At 34.9% G+C, this 17322-nt stretch overlaps 1 protein-coding gene across 2 annotated transcripts in view; it reads right to left on the bottom strand.

Moving 5' to 3' along the window:
- Positions 1-6042: 6042 nt before the first annotated feature.
- LOC115217814 (nephrocystin-4-like) overlaps positions 6043-17322 on the bottom strand; it is a 179050-nt gene continuing 167770 nt past the window's right edge. Inside the window, exons 26-27 of one of the 2 annotated variants that reach the window (XM_036507789.1) lie at positions 6547-7119; positions 6043-6501 (exon numbers count right to left, since the gene is read on the bottom strand). In XM_036507789.1, coding sequence (XP_036363682.1) covers positions 6594-7119 — 526 coding nt within the window. In that variant the 3' untranslated portion in view covers positions 6043-6501; positions 6547-6593. The other variant, XM_029787496.2, reaches the window with a different exon arrangement.

Raw genomic sequence — 17322 nt, forward strand, 5'->3', positions numbered from 1 at the left:
TAGATAGATAGATAGATAGATAGAAGATAGATAGGTAGATAGAAGATAGATATATATATATAATATATATATATATATAGATATACAGATATATAGATAGATGATAGATAGATAGATAGATAGATAATAGATAGATAGATAGATAGATAGATAGATAGATAGATAGATAGATATAGATAGATATATAGATAGATAGATAGATAGATGATATATAGATAGATAGATAGATAGATAGATAGATAGATAGATAGATCGATAGATAGATAGATAGATAGTTATAGCTGCTCTATAGGATTACCCAGGGTTTCGCCAGATCCTGGAGTCTGACGAGACGCTGTAAAGCTAAGTGCTTTACGGTCGCGAAACCCTGGGTAACCCCATAGATCGGCCACAACTACCTTTATCTAAATACTCTACGGCTCGTTCGGATTTATGATTTACTGACACACACACATAGGCGCAGGAGTGGCTATGTGGTAAGTAGCTTGCTAACCAGCCACATGGTTCCGGGTTCAGTCCCACTGCGTGGCATCTTGGGCAAGTGTCTTCTGCTATAGCCCCGGGCCGACCAATGCCTTGTGAGTGGATTTGGTAGACGGAAACTGAAAGAAGCCTGTCGTATATATGTATATATGTATATATATATGTATGTGTGCGTGTGTTTGTGTGTCTGTGTTTGTTCCCCCTAGCATTGCTTGACAACCGATGCTGGTGTGTTTACGTCCCCGTCACTTAGCGGTTCGGCAAAAGAGACCGATAGAATAAGTACTGGGCTTGCAAAGAATAAGTCCTGGGGTCGATTTGCTCGACTAAAGGCGGTGCTCCAGCATGGCCGCAGTCAAATGACTGAAACAAGTAAAAGAGTAAAGAGAGTAAAGAGTATATATATTTGTATATTTATGTATGCATATATGTGTATATGTGTGTATCTGTATATATCTGTGTGTATGTGCGCGCGCGTGTATGTATTTAAATATATGTGTTGGGAGGACATTGACTTTTTTTTTATACATTCTTCATCTTTCGTATTTCGTTTTGGTCATTATTGGTTTTTTCTCCATTTTTCATTCCATTTTTCGTTTCTTTGTGTCAATCGTTTGGTTTGTGTTCTTCAGCTTGTAACAGCAAACGCTATATTTTTCTTCGTTTCAAACATTTATTTAGATTTCAGTTGCCGAGGATATTATAGATATCTATTTTTATGTATTTTATAAATATTTTTCAAATATCTATTATGGAATCATATGTGCAATGGTTATGTAAATATATATTTTTATCAATATAATATTTTATTAAGGCGGCGAGCTGTCAGAATGGTTGGCATGCCGGTAAAATGCTTCGCGGCATCTCTTCTGGCTTTTTTTATTGTCTGAGTTCAAATTCCGCTAAGTTCCACTTTACTCTTCCTCCTTCGGGTTCGCTAAAATAAATACTAATTGAGTACTGTTGTCAGTGCGATCGTCTGGCTCCCTCCCCTCAAAATTTCAGGCTCTATAACTCTCGTAGAGAGAATATATATTATATTTCGTTTTGGGATTTGGTTTGCAAGATTCTTTATATGAGTTCGTGTGTTGAAGCATATTCTGTTGTGTCTGGGGAGAGTCATTTTCTTTTTGTGCCTTATTATTTAACACACTCACCGGTAAAATTTCCACTTATTTCTTATTTTTATTTTCTTAAAATTTTTGTTGCGTCTTGCAACCTTTTCAATAGTCTTGATTCTGTCCGTTATTTACACTGCGTTCCTTTTTGTTTGTTTGTGCGCGTGTGTGTGAGTGCATATTAAAAAGGTTACAAGACGAAACGAAAATTTTAGGAAAATAAAAATAAGAAATAAGTGGAAATTTTACCGGTGAGTGTGTTACATTATGAGGCACAAAAAGAAAATGACTCACCCCAGACACAACAAAATATATTTTTTATTTTTGATATTCTTACAAACAGGCAAACAGACAGATAGATGAGATATATAAGATAGACAGACAGACAGACAGGAAGGAAGATTCGCAATGTCTTCAAATTTTAGTCGATGACTAGCAGTCTTAGAAACCAATAACATTGCGCAGAGTTCTACTGAAAGTTTTGCGAAAGTGGACATAACGTTTTAATTAACATGACATAGGGTGCTCAAATTGTCCATGATGGTAGAGTGATTCTCTTTGTAGTTCTTCATTGCTGTCAAATAATGGGCTCCAAACAGAAGCAACATTCCATCATTGAGCTTTTGATGAAGGAGTGCAGGCTGTCCAATATTCAGCGAAGGTTACAGGTTGTTTGCAGAAATTATATTCTACTGACAAGAGCAATGCGCACTCACGAATGAAGAAGCTTAAAGGATGTCAAACCAGCGCTCAAAGCTGGTCACATGATGGGAGATCATCGACTGCGACCATTTACACGAATCCCAAACGAATGAACAAACTGGACACGCGAGTCATAATCTGTGAGCCTGCTGCACACCACAGCAGTGGTCACAATATGCATCAGAGAGGATGGAGGACTTTGAGTACCACAAAATATGTGCAAGGTGGGTTGATGACCGATTTTGGCAGTTAACGACCGATTTTAAGAAGAGAAGTGTGAATGCCGACTCTGCTCTGCTAGAAGTGCTTGAAGCCAATGGAGGCACATTTTTTTAAAGAATCTGATGAAGAAGATGAGACACAGCTGTATCTCTATGATCCAGAAATGAATTCTCAGTCCATGAAATGATGTCACACCTCTTCGCTAAGGCCTAAGAAGTTCAAAGCAAGTGATTGGTACAAAAATTCGAGTTATTTGTTCTTTCGGATGACAAGAGTATCGTTTTCTTTGATTCTCTGGAACATGGCTGTGCCGTAATCTGTGAGCGGTATAGTGTGAGCTGGCAGAAACATTAGCACGCCGGGCGAAATTCTTAGTGGCATTTCGTCTGCCGTTACGTTCTGAGTTCAAATTCCGCAGAGGTCGACTTTGCCTGTCATCCTTTCAGGGTCGATAAATTAAGTACCAGTCATGCACTGGGGTCGATGTAATCGACTTAATCCGTTTGTCTGTCCTTTTTTTGTCCCCTCTGTGTTTAGCCCCTTGTGGGTAGTAAAGAAATAGGTATAGTGTGACATTCAACAATCTTAGAAATGCCACTGAGAGGAAGAGGAAAGCACACACAACTCTTTAGCAACAAATATAGATATTGGACTGGTCAGTAGTCCCTCATCCACTGTACAACGGGGATCTGATGACTCCCGTCTTCCAGACATGTTACGTGTTTGTGAGAAAATATTCCAGGGAGTGACATGTTCAAAAGAAGCTATATTCAGCCACTTGGAATAATATACTGAAAAATAAGTTTGAGAGTGAATATTATATTTAACCTATAATCATTAGTCCAACAAGATATATTTTGCTTGACCGATGAATAGAGATTATTACACTCACACACACAAATATAGAATCAGATAAATAGATACCATTATATCATTCAGATACATATGTAAATTGTGTGTGTGTGTGTATGTGTGTGTTTGTAAATAAAACTTTATTTCTTCATCTGATTTTACAAACTGAAGAAGCTATAAGAAAAATCAGAGATACGAAAAGTTTTATATGGGTGGTACAAGAAAACTGGTCATTAAGAAAGCTTATAAGAAAGATAAGAAAGAATAACAGACAATATAGTCTCATTAATTTATTTTATTTTGCTTTGTCTCTTAGAACAAATAGAAAATAAAGCTATATAATTTCTAAATAAAATTTATTTTAAAAAAATATTATTTTGTTGGTGAAATATTTTATTTACAAAACAATTCCTATTTTTAAATATTTTCCATTCCTTAAGACGAAATGTTTGTGATGTTTTCATTGGGTACAAGGGTGAATATTTTTAAGGGAAATAAAATGGGAATGTGTAAGGTTCATGGATTTGCTTGGGGCCATAAACATTTGGGAGTAAAATCAACTAATTAATTAACTTCATTAGGTACATCGTATTTTACACCGATTAAAAATAAGTCTTTGGAACAATTTCAATTTTGGACGGAATTTAAACTCAGCAGCAAAATTCTTCTCGAAAAGATTTCTAGTGAACAGATTTGGACATTAATGTCTCAAGCCTTGAGACCCAGGAAGCCAGTGACTCAGTTTCCATAGAGATATCAGTGACTGAGATCACAACATTCTCCATGAAAGGGATGCCAGTGTGTCACGTGGTTACTCATTTACAGCTGAGAGGACTGGAACAGCTTGAAACAAAGTTTCTTGCTCAAGGACACAAAGTGCTGCATGTTTCTGGGATTGAAACCATGATCATGCGACCATGAGTGCAATACCCTTACCACTTGGCCACACTCTTTCCAAATAGATTTACAGATATTTATATAATTATAAACCGCATCCTGATAAACCTCTTCCTGAATGGGTGAGTATAACTGATTCCAATGAGGTTCGAAATTAACAGCAATAAGACAAAAAAAGACAATCTTTCAATGTGTCACTTTGTTATCTGAGCAATCAGAAATATCTTAAAATGCTGTTTGCTTTGCTTTGTTCTTTTGTTGTTGTTTTAATGTCCTTTTTTTCATAATCATGTTACTTCTGGATCTATCATGTTTATTTAAATATAATTACAAAAAAATATTTGTAAAGCAGAAAGTCATTATTTTCTTTGGCTCAGTCTGCCTGGATGACAAATTGGGTTCTACTCTAGGTCTTTGGTTGAGTGGTTAGAGGACAGGAGTATTTAATTGTAGGAACAACTGATCCAAGAATCTCTCTTCTTCGTTCTTCAATAGCAATATATACACACATACAAACACGCACACACATACAAACACACACACACACACGTTTTGTATATTTCATAATTTCATTTTTCATTTTTTTTTCCTAACATCTTTTCCTTGCTTTTACATCAACAGTCCTTTCTAGAGTTTCCCATTTTTTTTTCTTTTCAAACAAAATGTCTTTTGTTTTAGATATTATTTTAGCTATTTTTCTTACTATCAAAATAAGAATAGACATAAATAAATCTTTAATGCTTTTGTCTCCAATTTCTTTGTTTTTTTTATTTTTATTTTTTCATCATTCACTTTGTTCTCTGTTTGTTTTTTTTTTTTTTTCTCTCCCTGCTAGAGGTGGGCTATGTGTATTTTTCACATAGCTGAAAACAATTACTGTTATGGAAAAAACTGTTATAAGAACAGGGGCTTGAGAGGTTACATTTATATTTCATAATTTACAGGTTGAATAAAGACTGCAGAATTTCAGCATTGCTATGAGTCTTTTTTTTTATATTCTGAATGTTAAAAACTAATGATTTGTGAGAAAGACATAAATCAACATGATATCCTGAGTGGCCACTTGGCACATAAATACACACTTATTCATCTACATTGAAGAAAAAAAACTTCAAAATATATACCTTCAACACATCATGTTTGTTTCTTTGACTTATTTTACTGTTCTTCCTTTACTGATCGTTAGTTTTGGTTACATATTGCTACAGTCAAAAAGTGTACATACATGTATGTGTATGTTTATGTGTATATATATATATACACACACATGTATATATATATATATACACACACATATACATATATATATACATACACACACACACACATATATATATACATGCATATATATATGTATGTATATATACATATATACATGTATATATAAATATATGTATACACACACATATACATACACACATTATATATATATTCATGTATATATACATACATATATATATATATGCATGTATATATATATATATATATATATATATGCATGTATATATATATATATATACATGTATATATATACATACATACATATATAAATATATGTACATGTATATATATATATGTATATATATATATATACATACACACATTATATATATATATACATATATATATACATATATATATTATACATACATACATATATATATATACATGTACATATATTTATACATGCATATATATATATATATATATTATATATATATATATAATATATATATATATATATAATATATATATACATTATATATATATATATTATATATATATATATATATATATATATATATATATATATACATATATATATATCATTTTAATGTTGATCATATCTTTTTGCACCTTTAAAACTGCAGTAAATAATTCATAGTTTGTATGCATAAAATGAAGAGAAAAATTGTGTGTGTGTGCACATGAAAATGTGTGTGGGGGGAGGGGTGTAGAGGAAGAGACAACCGAACAGTGGAGTAAGAATCAGGCAGCAGGAAATTCTAAAAATATTCGTATTCTTTCCACTGGTATTCTTGCACAGCATTAGAATAGAATTGGTAAAAAGCCTGACGAAATACCTTGTGGTACTTTAGCATTGACGTTCTTCCAGGATTAATGAAACGAATCAGGTATTAAGATTGGCACAATCAACAATAACCTCCATGAAATCAAGTTTCTTTGTAGCAATATGAAATCATGGTTGTTATCTTTACTATTATTATTATTATTATCATTATTATTATTATTATTATTATTATTATAATCGTTGTTATTTGACTTGATTTTAATAAAAGAAAAAATCCTGGTGTGTTTTTAAGTCATGTAATTGGCTTTGATACAAAAGGTTTCTTCATTTTTTCCTTGCTCATCATCAATAAAAACAAGGATGTCCACAGAGCCCTGCTGTAATACAGGAGCAAAACGAAGACCAATATCAAGGGACTCACCCCCAGGGATATCCAACTGGTTCTCTTTAAACTGTAGTAGGTCGTCTCGGTTTGTGTGTAGACTGAACAGCTTGCTTTTGCCATAAGGATTACGATAGGATATTTTTTTGTTACAGCCATAACCTCCGCCAACTGGCAACTTAATCTCAAATGTACCTGAAATGACTGGGGTTTGGGTTTTGATGCATATAAGCCAGCTACGCAGTAACTGGTGATAATCAACATCCACCATGTTAATGTAGAAGTATTTTGAACCTGTACACTCAGGTCGGACTGTAACGTTGAGTTCATGAACACTACCAGCTGCTAGTGTAAAAGCTTCGCTTGGATGAAGTTTCATTTCGCGTGGATGGGACGTAAAACAACGAGCAAATCTTGACGAATGAGTTCCTCTGCAAAGAAACGAAACAAAAAAAAAAGGTTATAAGTTTACCAAAAACCATCAGCATTTTATGATAATAATTTTCGTTTATTGGCACTTGTGCTGGTGTGCAGGTGACATGTTAAAACAAAAAAAAGAAAAAGATTCTTTCGTGGCCGTTGCCAGTATCGCCTGACTGGCCCTCGTGCCGGTGGCACGTAAAAGCACCCACTATACTCTCAGAGTGGTTGGCATTAGGAAGGGCATCCAGCTGTTGAAACTCTGCCAGATCAAGATTGGAGCCTGGTGCAGCCATCTGGTTTGCCAGTCCTCAGTCAAATTGTCCAACCCATGCTAGCATGGAAAGCAGATGTTAAACAATGATGATGATGATGATCTCTCCTCTTCCTCCATTTCTCTTTCCATATGCACCACCTCTGCCACCACCACCATCATCATCATCATCATCATACCATTTTTTTGTTTGCTTTCCATGTCAGTGTGGATAAGCTAGATGGTAATGGTCTCACTCATTTTCAACCCATCTTATATTCCACCCTTGACAGTTTCTGCAACTGGATTGTCTGTTCTAACACCAACAACTCAGAATGTCGTCGTCGTCATCGTCGTCATCATCATCATCGTTTAGCGTCTGTTTTCCATGCTAGCATAGGTTGGACGGTTCGACCGGGGTCTGGGAAGCCAGGAGGCTGCACCAGGCTCCAGTCTGATCTGGCAGAGTTTCTATAGCTGGATGCCCTCCCTAACACCAACCACTCCATGAGTGTAGTGGGTGCTTTTTACGTGCCACCAGCACAGGGGCCAGGGGAGGCGGTTGGTGATTTTTATGTCTCTCGGCTAGATTAAAGGGTCCCCTCTCCCTTATGTTGACTGTCCAAAAGACAAACACGATTTTGAGAACTAACAGGAGTGAGAGAGTGAGGAAAGAAAACAAAAAATAAAACAAACAAGAGAATGGTAGAGGAGGGAGTACTTAAGAGGCACATCGATAGCTACTTGTTGGTTGGTAAGGAAATTGTATACAGAAACAATATATGATGAGATAGGAGAGTAATAAAGATGGATGATGGGAAGAGAGAAAAAGTGATGGATAGCATCCTGTTTTCTCCTTTTTGAAATTAGAATCAATACGACTCCTTTCATCTTTCCCCGTATCTCTCTCTTCATTTCCCTTTGTTTAACAACCGACATCGAAATAATTTACTCTTCATATATATTCCTCTGCCAGATATTATCTCTATGTACACTTGTTACTAGTCTGTGTGTTCTTTATCACTTAAGTAAAAAAGACTCATTTTATTCTTTTATTTTGTTTCAGACATCTGACTGCGGCCATGCTGGAGCACCGCCTTTAGTCAAGTAAATCAACCACAGGACTTATTCTTTCAGTTTCCATCTACCAGATCCACTCACAAGGCTTTGGTCAGCCCGAGGCTATAGTAAAAGATACTTGCCCAAGGTGCCACACAGTGGGACTGAACCCGGAACCATGTGGTTGGTAAGCAAGCTACTTACCACACAGCCACCCCTGCACCTCTTTTACTCTTTTACTTGCTTCAGTCATTTGACTGTGGCAATGCTGGAGCACCGCCTTTAGTCAAGCAAATCGACCATAGGACTTATTCTTTTAGTTTCCGTCTACTAAATCCACTCACAAGGCTTTGGTCAGCCCGAGGCTATAGTAGAAGATACTTGCCCAAGGTGCCACACAGTGGGACTGAACCCGGAACCATGTGGTTGGTAAGCAAGCTACTCACCACACAGCCACTCCTGCACCTCTTTTACTCTTTTACTCTTTTACTTGTTTCAGGCATTTGACTGTGGCCATGCTGGAGCACCGCCTTTAGTCAAGCAAATCAACCCCAGGATTTATTCACAGTAAGCCTAGTACTTATTCTATCGGTTACTTTTGCTGAACCACTATGTTACAGGGACGTAAACACACCACCACCGGTTGTCAAGCGATGTTGAGGGTGACAAACACAGACACACAAACATATACACACACATACATATATATATGTATCAAAAGAAGAACAGGAATCAAAGGATTTGGCAGTACATGTGTTTCTGGCTTTATTGAACAATTTATATCAATGCATAATTGATATAACATGTAGGTCAATAGCCTTCTTCAGCCACATACAATTACCACACCAAGGACATGTATTACATTATAGCAGGTTTGAGAAAAAGTTTGGGGAAAAAACGAGTTTCATAGGGAAACTCCGATCACATATATATATATATATATATATATATATATATATATATATGGGGGAACAAACACAGACACACAACATATACACACACATACATATATATATATATATGGGGGAACAAACACAAACACACAACCACACAACATATACACACACATACATATATATATATATATATATATATACATATATACCATGGAGTTCTTTCAGTTTCCATTTACTATATCCACTCACAAGGCTTTAGTCGACCTGAGGCTATAGTAGAAGACACTTGCCCAAGGCGCCACGCAGTGGGACTGAAGCTGGAACCATGCGATTGGTAAGCAAGCTACTTGCCACACAGCCTGTCTAATTTTCTTATTTATTTTTCCCCATGTTCTTTTTCCCTTAGAGTTAATTATTTTCATACTTATATGTAATTTTCTGTAATTTTAACTCATTTTAACTAGAAAGATTTTACCAAAAAATGTGTTGGGGGGGGGGAAGTGGAAGAAACTAAGCCAATATGGAGATTCTGCCATCTTACTTAAGGATGACCATTAACTGAAAAACAAGTAAACAAAACTGCAAAAGTTTGAGAGAAATGCTTCTTTTGAAATGTACCTTCTTCATTACAAATATTTCATATTTTCTACTAAACAGAGATTTCCAACAACAAAAAAAAAAATGTTTAATGAAACCTTTTCTTCTTTCATACATATCCATAAAGAAGATGTTTTCTTTTTTTTGGAAAAATATGCTATCTTTCAACCTTTGTATCATGTTTTTCCTGAAAGTACTTGCATGTGTCTTATTTTTTTTCATATTCAAAAACTAAAATATTATTAAGTTATTTTCTTTTTTCTCTCAAATTGAATGTTAAAGTACATTTAAAAAAAAAAATTTCTTTACCTACTTTAATATTTACAAAAGAGATGTTTTTTTCTATCTGTGGGGTTTCTAGCATTAAAATTACTTCAGGGTTAGACCTCAACATTTAAGTTAGATGTTCTGATAAGCCAAGACTATGAACATTAGAATTTTCTTAAAATATACATCTACCTTAAGGGTAAATATGAAAGACATTTTCACCATGAAAATGTTGCTTTTTTCCACATTTCTCTTATGGTTTGGTGATTTTATTAATGTTTACATTTTTCTCACTCACTATTTCCCTTATTTACAGGTCAGCTACACTTAAAAATATCTTTTTATCAAATTAATATTTTTTCAAATATATATGTTAAATGCTTTCAATATTTTATCAGAAAATATTACCAGAATTTTATAGCTATTATATATCTGAAAACAGGAATATGATGCATGGATGTCAGAGAGAACCATCAAATTCATCAACTAGATATTGAATCTTTAACCAAATTGACCAAATTTTTAATTTTAAAAAAATGAAATTATGAAAACGTGCTTACCATGAATATATTTTAAGATATAATATCTCCTAATATAATAATGAACGTAGTGTTTTTATATATTTGTATATATATACATTTGTCCAGAACCATGTCGGGCTCAGAGGAGGAGAGAAAATAGTAATTCAGTGAAGGAAAAGTAGTGAGAGTAATAGCCCTGATTGAGAGGGAGTGAGAAAAAGTAATAACAATGAGAGAAAGGGAATGGTGACAAATAAGGAAGGAAGGGGTGAAAAAAATCAGCGTTTCAACTCTGTGTGAGTATTTATTCCATCAGGAATATTTCAAGTGGAGACACCAGAATTCTAGAAGAAAATGGTTCAAGACAAAACCAAACAAGCAATACGGCAACTGTTTCATAAGAAATTTAAGAAGTAAACACAGAACTGATGGGAATATGTTGTGTTGCACATTTGACAAACGATATAACAGGATAATAAATAATGTCCTTACAAATCATTCTACTCAACACACAATACTTGTAATTACACTCGACAATATGCAGTCCTCAGCCGCCTGGATTACTGCTCACAGCTATGGTCACCTACTAGTGTGAAATTAACAGCGGACCTTGAAGCAATCCAGAGAAGATTCACAAAGAAGATCGTCTCTTTGCAACAGCTCAGCTACTGGGAAAGGTTGAAACAGCTAAAACTCTACTCCCTGGAGAGAAGACGGGAGAGGTATTCAGTAATATATATCTGGAAGATCCTGGAAGGAATTGTGCCAAATTTTGGCATTGAAAGCTACACCAATGCCAGAACAGACGACACTGCTTAGTGCCAAAGATCCCAGCAATGCCATCGCACTTCAGGAACAGTTACAGCAACAGCCTGGGCTTCAAGGGCCCACAGCTTTTTAATATTCTCCCGAAGAGTCTGAGGAACTTGCACAAAGTAGATGTAGGGGTTTTTAACTCAAAGCTGGACCTCTTCCTGTCGAGAGTCCCAGATGAACCTACCTCACGGCAAGAGGTGCAAATGAGGGTAGCTATATCTTCATCAAGTACCACATATTAGATTAGAGGAGGCTCTTAGTAATAACAGTGTAGCAAAACGGCAGTGCATTAGCATGGCCACAGCTCTGAGCTGAAACTAGAGAAAAAAAAATCTCGGCTTTACACAGCCCACTGACTCTACTCTACATTCTCTGGACATGTCCATTTATATTGTGGCACAGTCCATTAGGAGCCAACCAAATAGGGGTGTTCTGCTTCCATAAATCAGAGAAAAAAAATATTGAATAGATTTCAGAGTGGATAATATAGAGTTGGCATGTTTCAATGAATAAAAGTTATTTTAACCATCGTGTTCACATTCTTTGTTTGAAACATTTCTCTGATATTGCTTATGTCTCAGTCAAAAACTTATATCATTTCATGTGATAATCTATACATTTTGTTTTTTGCAATAATCTATATTATTTAATGCTATGAATAATCTATATTATTTAATGTTACAATCTATATTATACAATACTAAAAAATATCATTTTGATAGAAGTGGTAAGATAAAGTCTTGTTTAGATAATGCAGAACTGTGAAGAATTGGAATATGTTGTACTGCATGTCCGTCCAGCTTGGGGGAGCATAGAGATCACAAGCATCACAATCACAATTAGTTGGTGGTGGTGGTGGTGGTGGTGGTGGTGGTTGCTGTTGCTGTTGAGCGAACGGTCTTCATCCCAGAGCTCGCAAGATGGGAGAAGTCCGAAACGTGGTCCTTTGCTATTCGTAAAACCTGCAGAAGTCTGTCTAAGGTGTCACCTTTACCTTTGTAACAGTTATTCTTTTCTTTTATTCTTTTACTTGTTTCAGTCATTTGACTGCGACCATGCTGGAGCACCGCCTTTAGTCAAGCAAATCAACCCCAGTCCTGGGGTTGATTTATAAGCATAGTACTTATTCTGTTGGTTTCTTTTGCCGAACCACTAAGTTACGGCGACATAAACACACCAGCATCGGTTGTCAAGGATTGAAAATTAAAAACTAAATTAGATGGTAAATGTTTTTAATTTTCAATCCTTTCGAGAATTTATCCATAATTAGTGGTTTGAGTTTTCTACTGCTCTTTCTAGCACAAGGCTTTCCTATTTGGAAGCCTCTTAATGTGTTCTAATGTACACGATCTTTATATATATATAAAGGCGCAGGAGTGGCTGGGTGGTAAGTAGCTTGCTTACCAACCACATGGTTCCAGGTTCAGTCCCACTGCGTGGTACCTTGGGCAAGTGTCTCCTACTATAGCCTCGGGCCGACCAAAGCCTTGTGAGTGGATTTGGTAGACAGAAACTGAAAGAAGCCCATCGTATATATATGTATATATATATGTGTGTGTGCGTGTATGTTTGTGTGTCTGTATTTGTCCCCCTAGCATTGCTTGACAACCGATGCTGGTGTGTTTACGTCCCCGTCACTTAGCGGTTCGGCAAAAGAGACCGATAGAATAAGTACTGGGCTTACAAAGAATAAGTCCTGGGGTCGAGTTGCTCGATTAAAGGCGGTGCTCCAGCATGGCTGCAGTCAAATGACTGAAACAAGTAAAAGAGTAAAAGAGTATATATATATGAAGCCGCATGGCTTAGTGGTTAGGATAGCCTTCCAAATACTAACCATTTTACAGAGTGTACTGAGTGATTTTCATGTGACACCAGCAACAGCAATTCAGGAAGGAATAGTAAGAATGAGAATATATACCAGCAGAAGGAAATTTGAACCTCCTTCAATCACAGTCGGAGGAAATCATAAGTCTGAGCTTTGAGTTTTGCCACTAATAATTATACTCACTGAAATCATTTTGAAAATATTTATCTCTTTAAATTACAGAGGAAGAAAAACTTTGCGCAACATAATTAAAAAAAAAAAGCTAGTGTGTGCTTTAGGAAGTCATTTAACTTGAAACGAAGCGAGAGATGTAGAGTTGTAGGCAGTGAGGAGGGATAGATAGATGGAGAGAGAGAGATAAGAAGGAATGAGAGAGTGAAGAAGAGAGAGAGAGAGGAAGAAAATGAAATGTGGAATAGGATGAAAGGAAGAAATAAAAATATATAAAAATATCTAAGACATATATCTATGATTTAGCCAGAAAACAAGAAACGTAATTACTTACCAACGTTTCCTGTTGCTTAGATATTCGAATATTTATAGAATTCTTACAGTAGATAATCACAAGAGAAATTCTCATGGTGAATAGCAAGAAAGCTTGTCTTTTTGTACCCCGTGCCCTTACCATTTCGATGTTTCTGTGACTAGATTAAATATGTACATTGGTTCTTTGAATGTGAGTGAGAGTGAGGATGTCTACAGACAATCTCAAGGAATTCTAAAACTTAAGAGGATATTGAAGGACAATGTTTAAATCTGGTTCCAAAGGATTAAGCGAATAAGGTAAATAACCCCCACCCCCTGCACAAGATGCTGGTTCAGCTAAGGTTTCAATACCAGATATTATTGTACTTTATTCAGAGTTAGCACTTCTTAAAAGGAGTAACAACATGTTTTTGTTTTGTAGAGGGTGTATGTCTCTTCAACACATTCCATCTTTTTTGGCTATGATTTTACAGACAGATGTGCATGCATGAATGTGATTTTATATATATATATATTATATATATATATATATATATATATATATATATATATATATATATATATATTATATCAAATTAGAGACAAAACCACTATTATGCAAATCAAACAAAGAAAGACTTAAGCGAATACATAAAATAATTTATATAAATTAAAATTTAACATATGAATAACCACTACGATCGTTTCGTGTCAGCACATCTTAGACATTCTTCAGGTAAATTTTCCTTGTAAATTTGGATTTATTCCCTAATATTTATTATTATATATATATATATATATATATATATATATATATAGGGAGAGAGAGAGAGACAGAGACAGACAGACAGACAGACAGACAAAGATTTATTACACACTTATATCACTTGTCTCCAAAACAAAATGTTTTTTTTTTCTTGAAGAGGTCACCATTCCTAAACCCATTTCAATACAATGGTAAATAACTAAATAAATAAATGAATGGTGAATAAGAAGGGGATCACCCTCCTCCTCTCTTTCCGTTTCTCTACCCACCAACCTACCTACCTACCTATCTTTCTATCTATCTATCTCCATTGTCATGGAACCTCACCCCACCAAAAAATGAAAACAATGTCCTCCCCTTCTAAACAAAACCCAAACCCAAAACAACATTTGTTTTATATAAATAAACAAGCTATTTGTACATTCACACAATTCTATTTGACAAGTTCGGGGAAACAAACGCTAATAATAATGAATAAATAAAAAGATTTTTTTCTCCAAAATTCTGGTGACCTTTTTTCTCAATATATATATATATATATATATATATATATCTAATATAGGATAAAAATTTTTCAAAAGAAAATTTATCAATGGCCAGCATATCAAAAAATACCTTTAAAGGTTAAATTTATAAACAAGGGCAAAAGAAACAAATTTCTATATAAGTTGTATATATATATATATATATATATATTATATATATATATATATATATATATATATAATATATATATTATATATATATATATATATACATATATATATATACATATATATATATACATATATATATATATATATATATTATATATATATATATATATATATATATATATATATATATATATATACATATATATATATGTATATATATATATATACATATATATATATATATATATATATATATATATATATATATATATACACACAGTAACAAATAGGTTCATGACACTTTTCCACTGACGTAGACTGGATGGTTCAACATGACCTAACACACCAGCAGGAGATGCTGAGCTCCAGAATCTGCTTTGGCTTGGTGCCTACAACTGGATGTTCTTCCTAGTGTCAACCACCTCAAAGAATGCACTGGGTGCGTCTTTTTGATTTTTGTTTTTTTCTCATGGTATCACCACTGATGAAATTAGAAATGTACCCACAAGACAATATCCCCTCAAATGCATGTATCTTGCGAACAAGGTGAATCTGTCTATATGATGATACACACACACGCATACACACACATGCACACACATATACACAGCATACACATACATTCACACACACAAACATACACATATATACAGCATACATTCACACAGACACACATATATTCACACACACACACACATACATATATACACAATAGGCTTCTTTCAGTTTCCATCTACCAAATCCACTCACAAAGCAAGTGAAATCACTGTCATGGCTGATGACAGTACCACCTGAATGGCACCCATGCCAGTGGAACACTAAAGGCACCATTTGAGCATGATCGTTGCCAGAGCTGCTGACTGGCTCCCGTACCGGTGGCATGTAAAAGAGCACCATTCAAGTGTGATTGTTGCCAGTGCTGGCAGACTGGCTCCTGTGCAGGTGGCATGTAAAAAGCACCATTTGAGCATGGCCGATGCCAGTACTGCCTGACCGGCCCTCATACCGGTGGCACGTAAAAGCAACCACTACACTCTCGGAGTGGTTGGCATTAGGAAGGACATCCAGCTGTAGAAACTTTATCAGATCAGATTGGAGCCTGGTTCAGCCTTCTGGTTCACCAGCTCTCAGTCAAACCGTCCAACCCATGCCAGCATGGAAAGCAGACATAAAACAATGATGATGATGATATATACAGATCTTACTAATCTAGTTATTACCACAGGTACATTGTTTACTGCAGGTGTAGTTCAAATCCTGCAAGTGATAATACACTATTTAGCAAGACACCGGTAGAGCTGTGTGGCTTAAGAAGTTCACTGTGCAGCTCCATACTTTTGGATTTATTGTATTAACTTACTCATTAGAGATTTATTTGTTAATCTAATTAAAGATTACATTTAAATTTTTGTTAAGTTTGTTTTGATATGTATATTTAATGATTTTGTGTTTGCAAATGTTGATTCAGACAAATTAGAAGATATTTTAAAGATGTCTGTGAGTGGATTTAAGTGTTAAATTAATTAAGGTTGTATCTATTGCAAATGCTATTTCATGGTTGAACGCTGTTGCTGTGAACCTCTGAAAGTAAGTATTAAACTAATTCAAGCTTTTCGTTTATTTAAATGGGAGCATGTTTTTGAACTACCGTTCTTTCAGCATATGTGTATGTATGTATGTATGTGTGTGTGTGTGTGTGTGTAGGTAGTGTGGTGAGAATATTTGATTACACCAGTATCAGGAAAAGAGTCACCAAGTAATTTTTATAAAGTGACTGGCATTTTGTAGAATGTCCAGCCATAGAAACCAAGCCAAAGCTGAAATATATGGGCAAAATGTGATCCTGTAGCCAATGGTTTCAGTCATACCATCCAAAACATACTAGTGGACATAGAATGATATAAAGCATGATAAATGTGTGTGTGTGTGTGCAGAGACATGGACAAACAGTCATAGATGCATGGATATATTTACAAAGTTGTTACATAAAATAACTTAATATAACAAGTCTTTACAGCTGTTTCGATGTAGCCTGTGAATAGTGGATATTACATAATACGTATTATGCAATTAGATGCAAACATTACAAAACA

The sequence above is a fragment of the Octopus sinensis genome, linkage group LG12 (genome assembly GCF_006345805.1).
Source record: "Octopus sinensis linkage group LG12, ASM634580v1, whole genome shotgun sequence".
Classification (NCBI taxonomy): domain Eukaryota; kingdom Metazoa; phylum Mollusca; class Cephalopoda; order Octopoda; family Octopodidae; genus Octopus; species Octopus sinensis.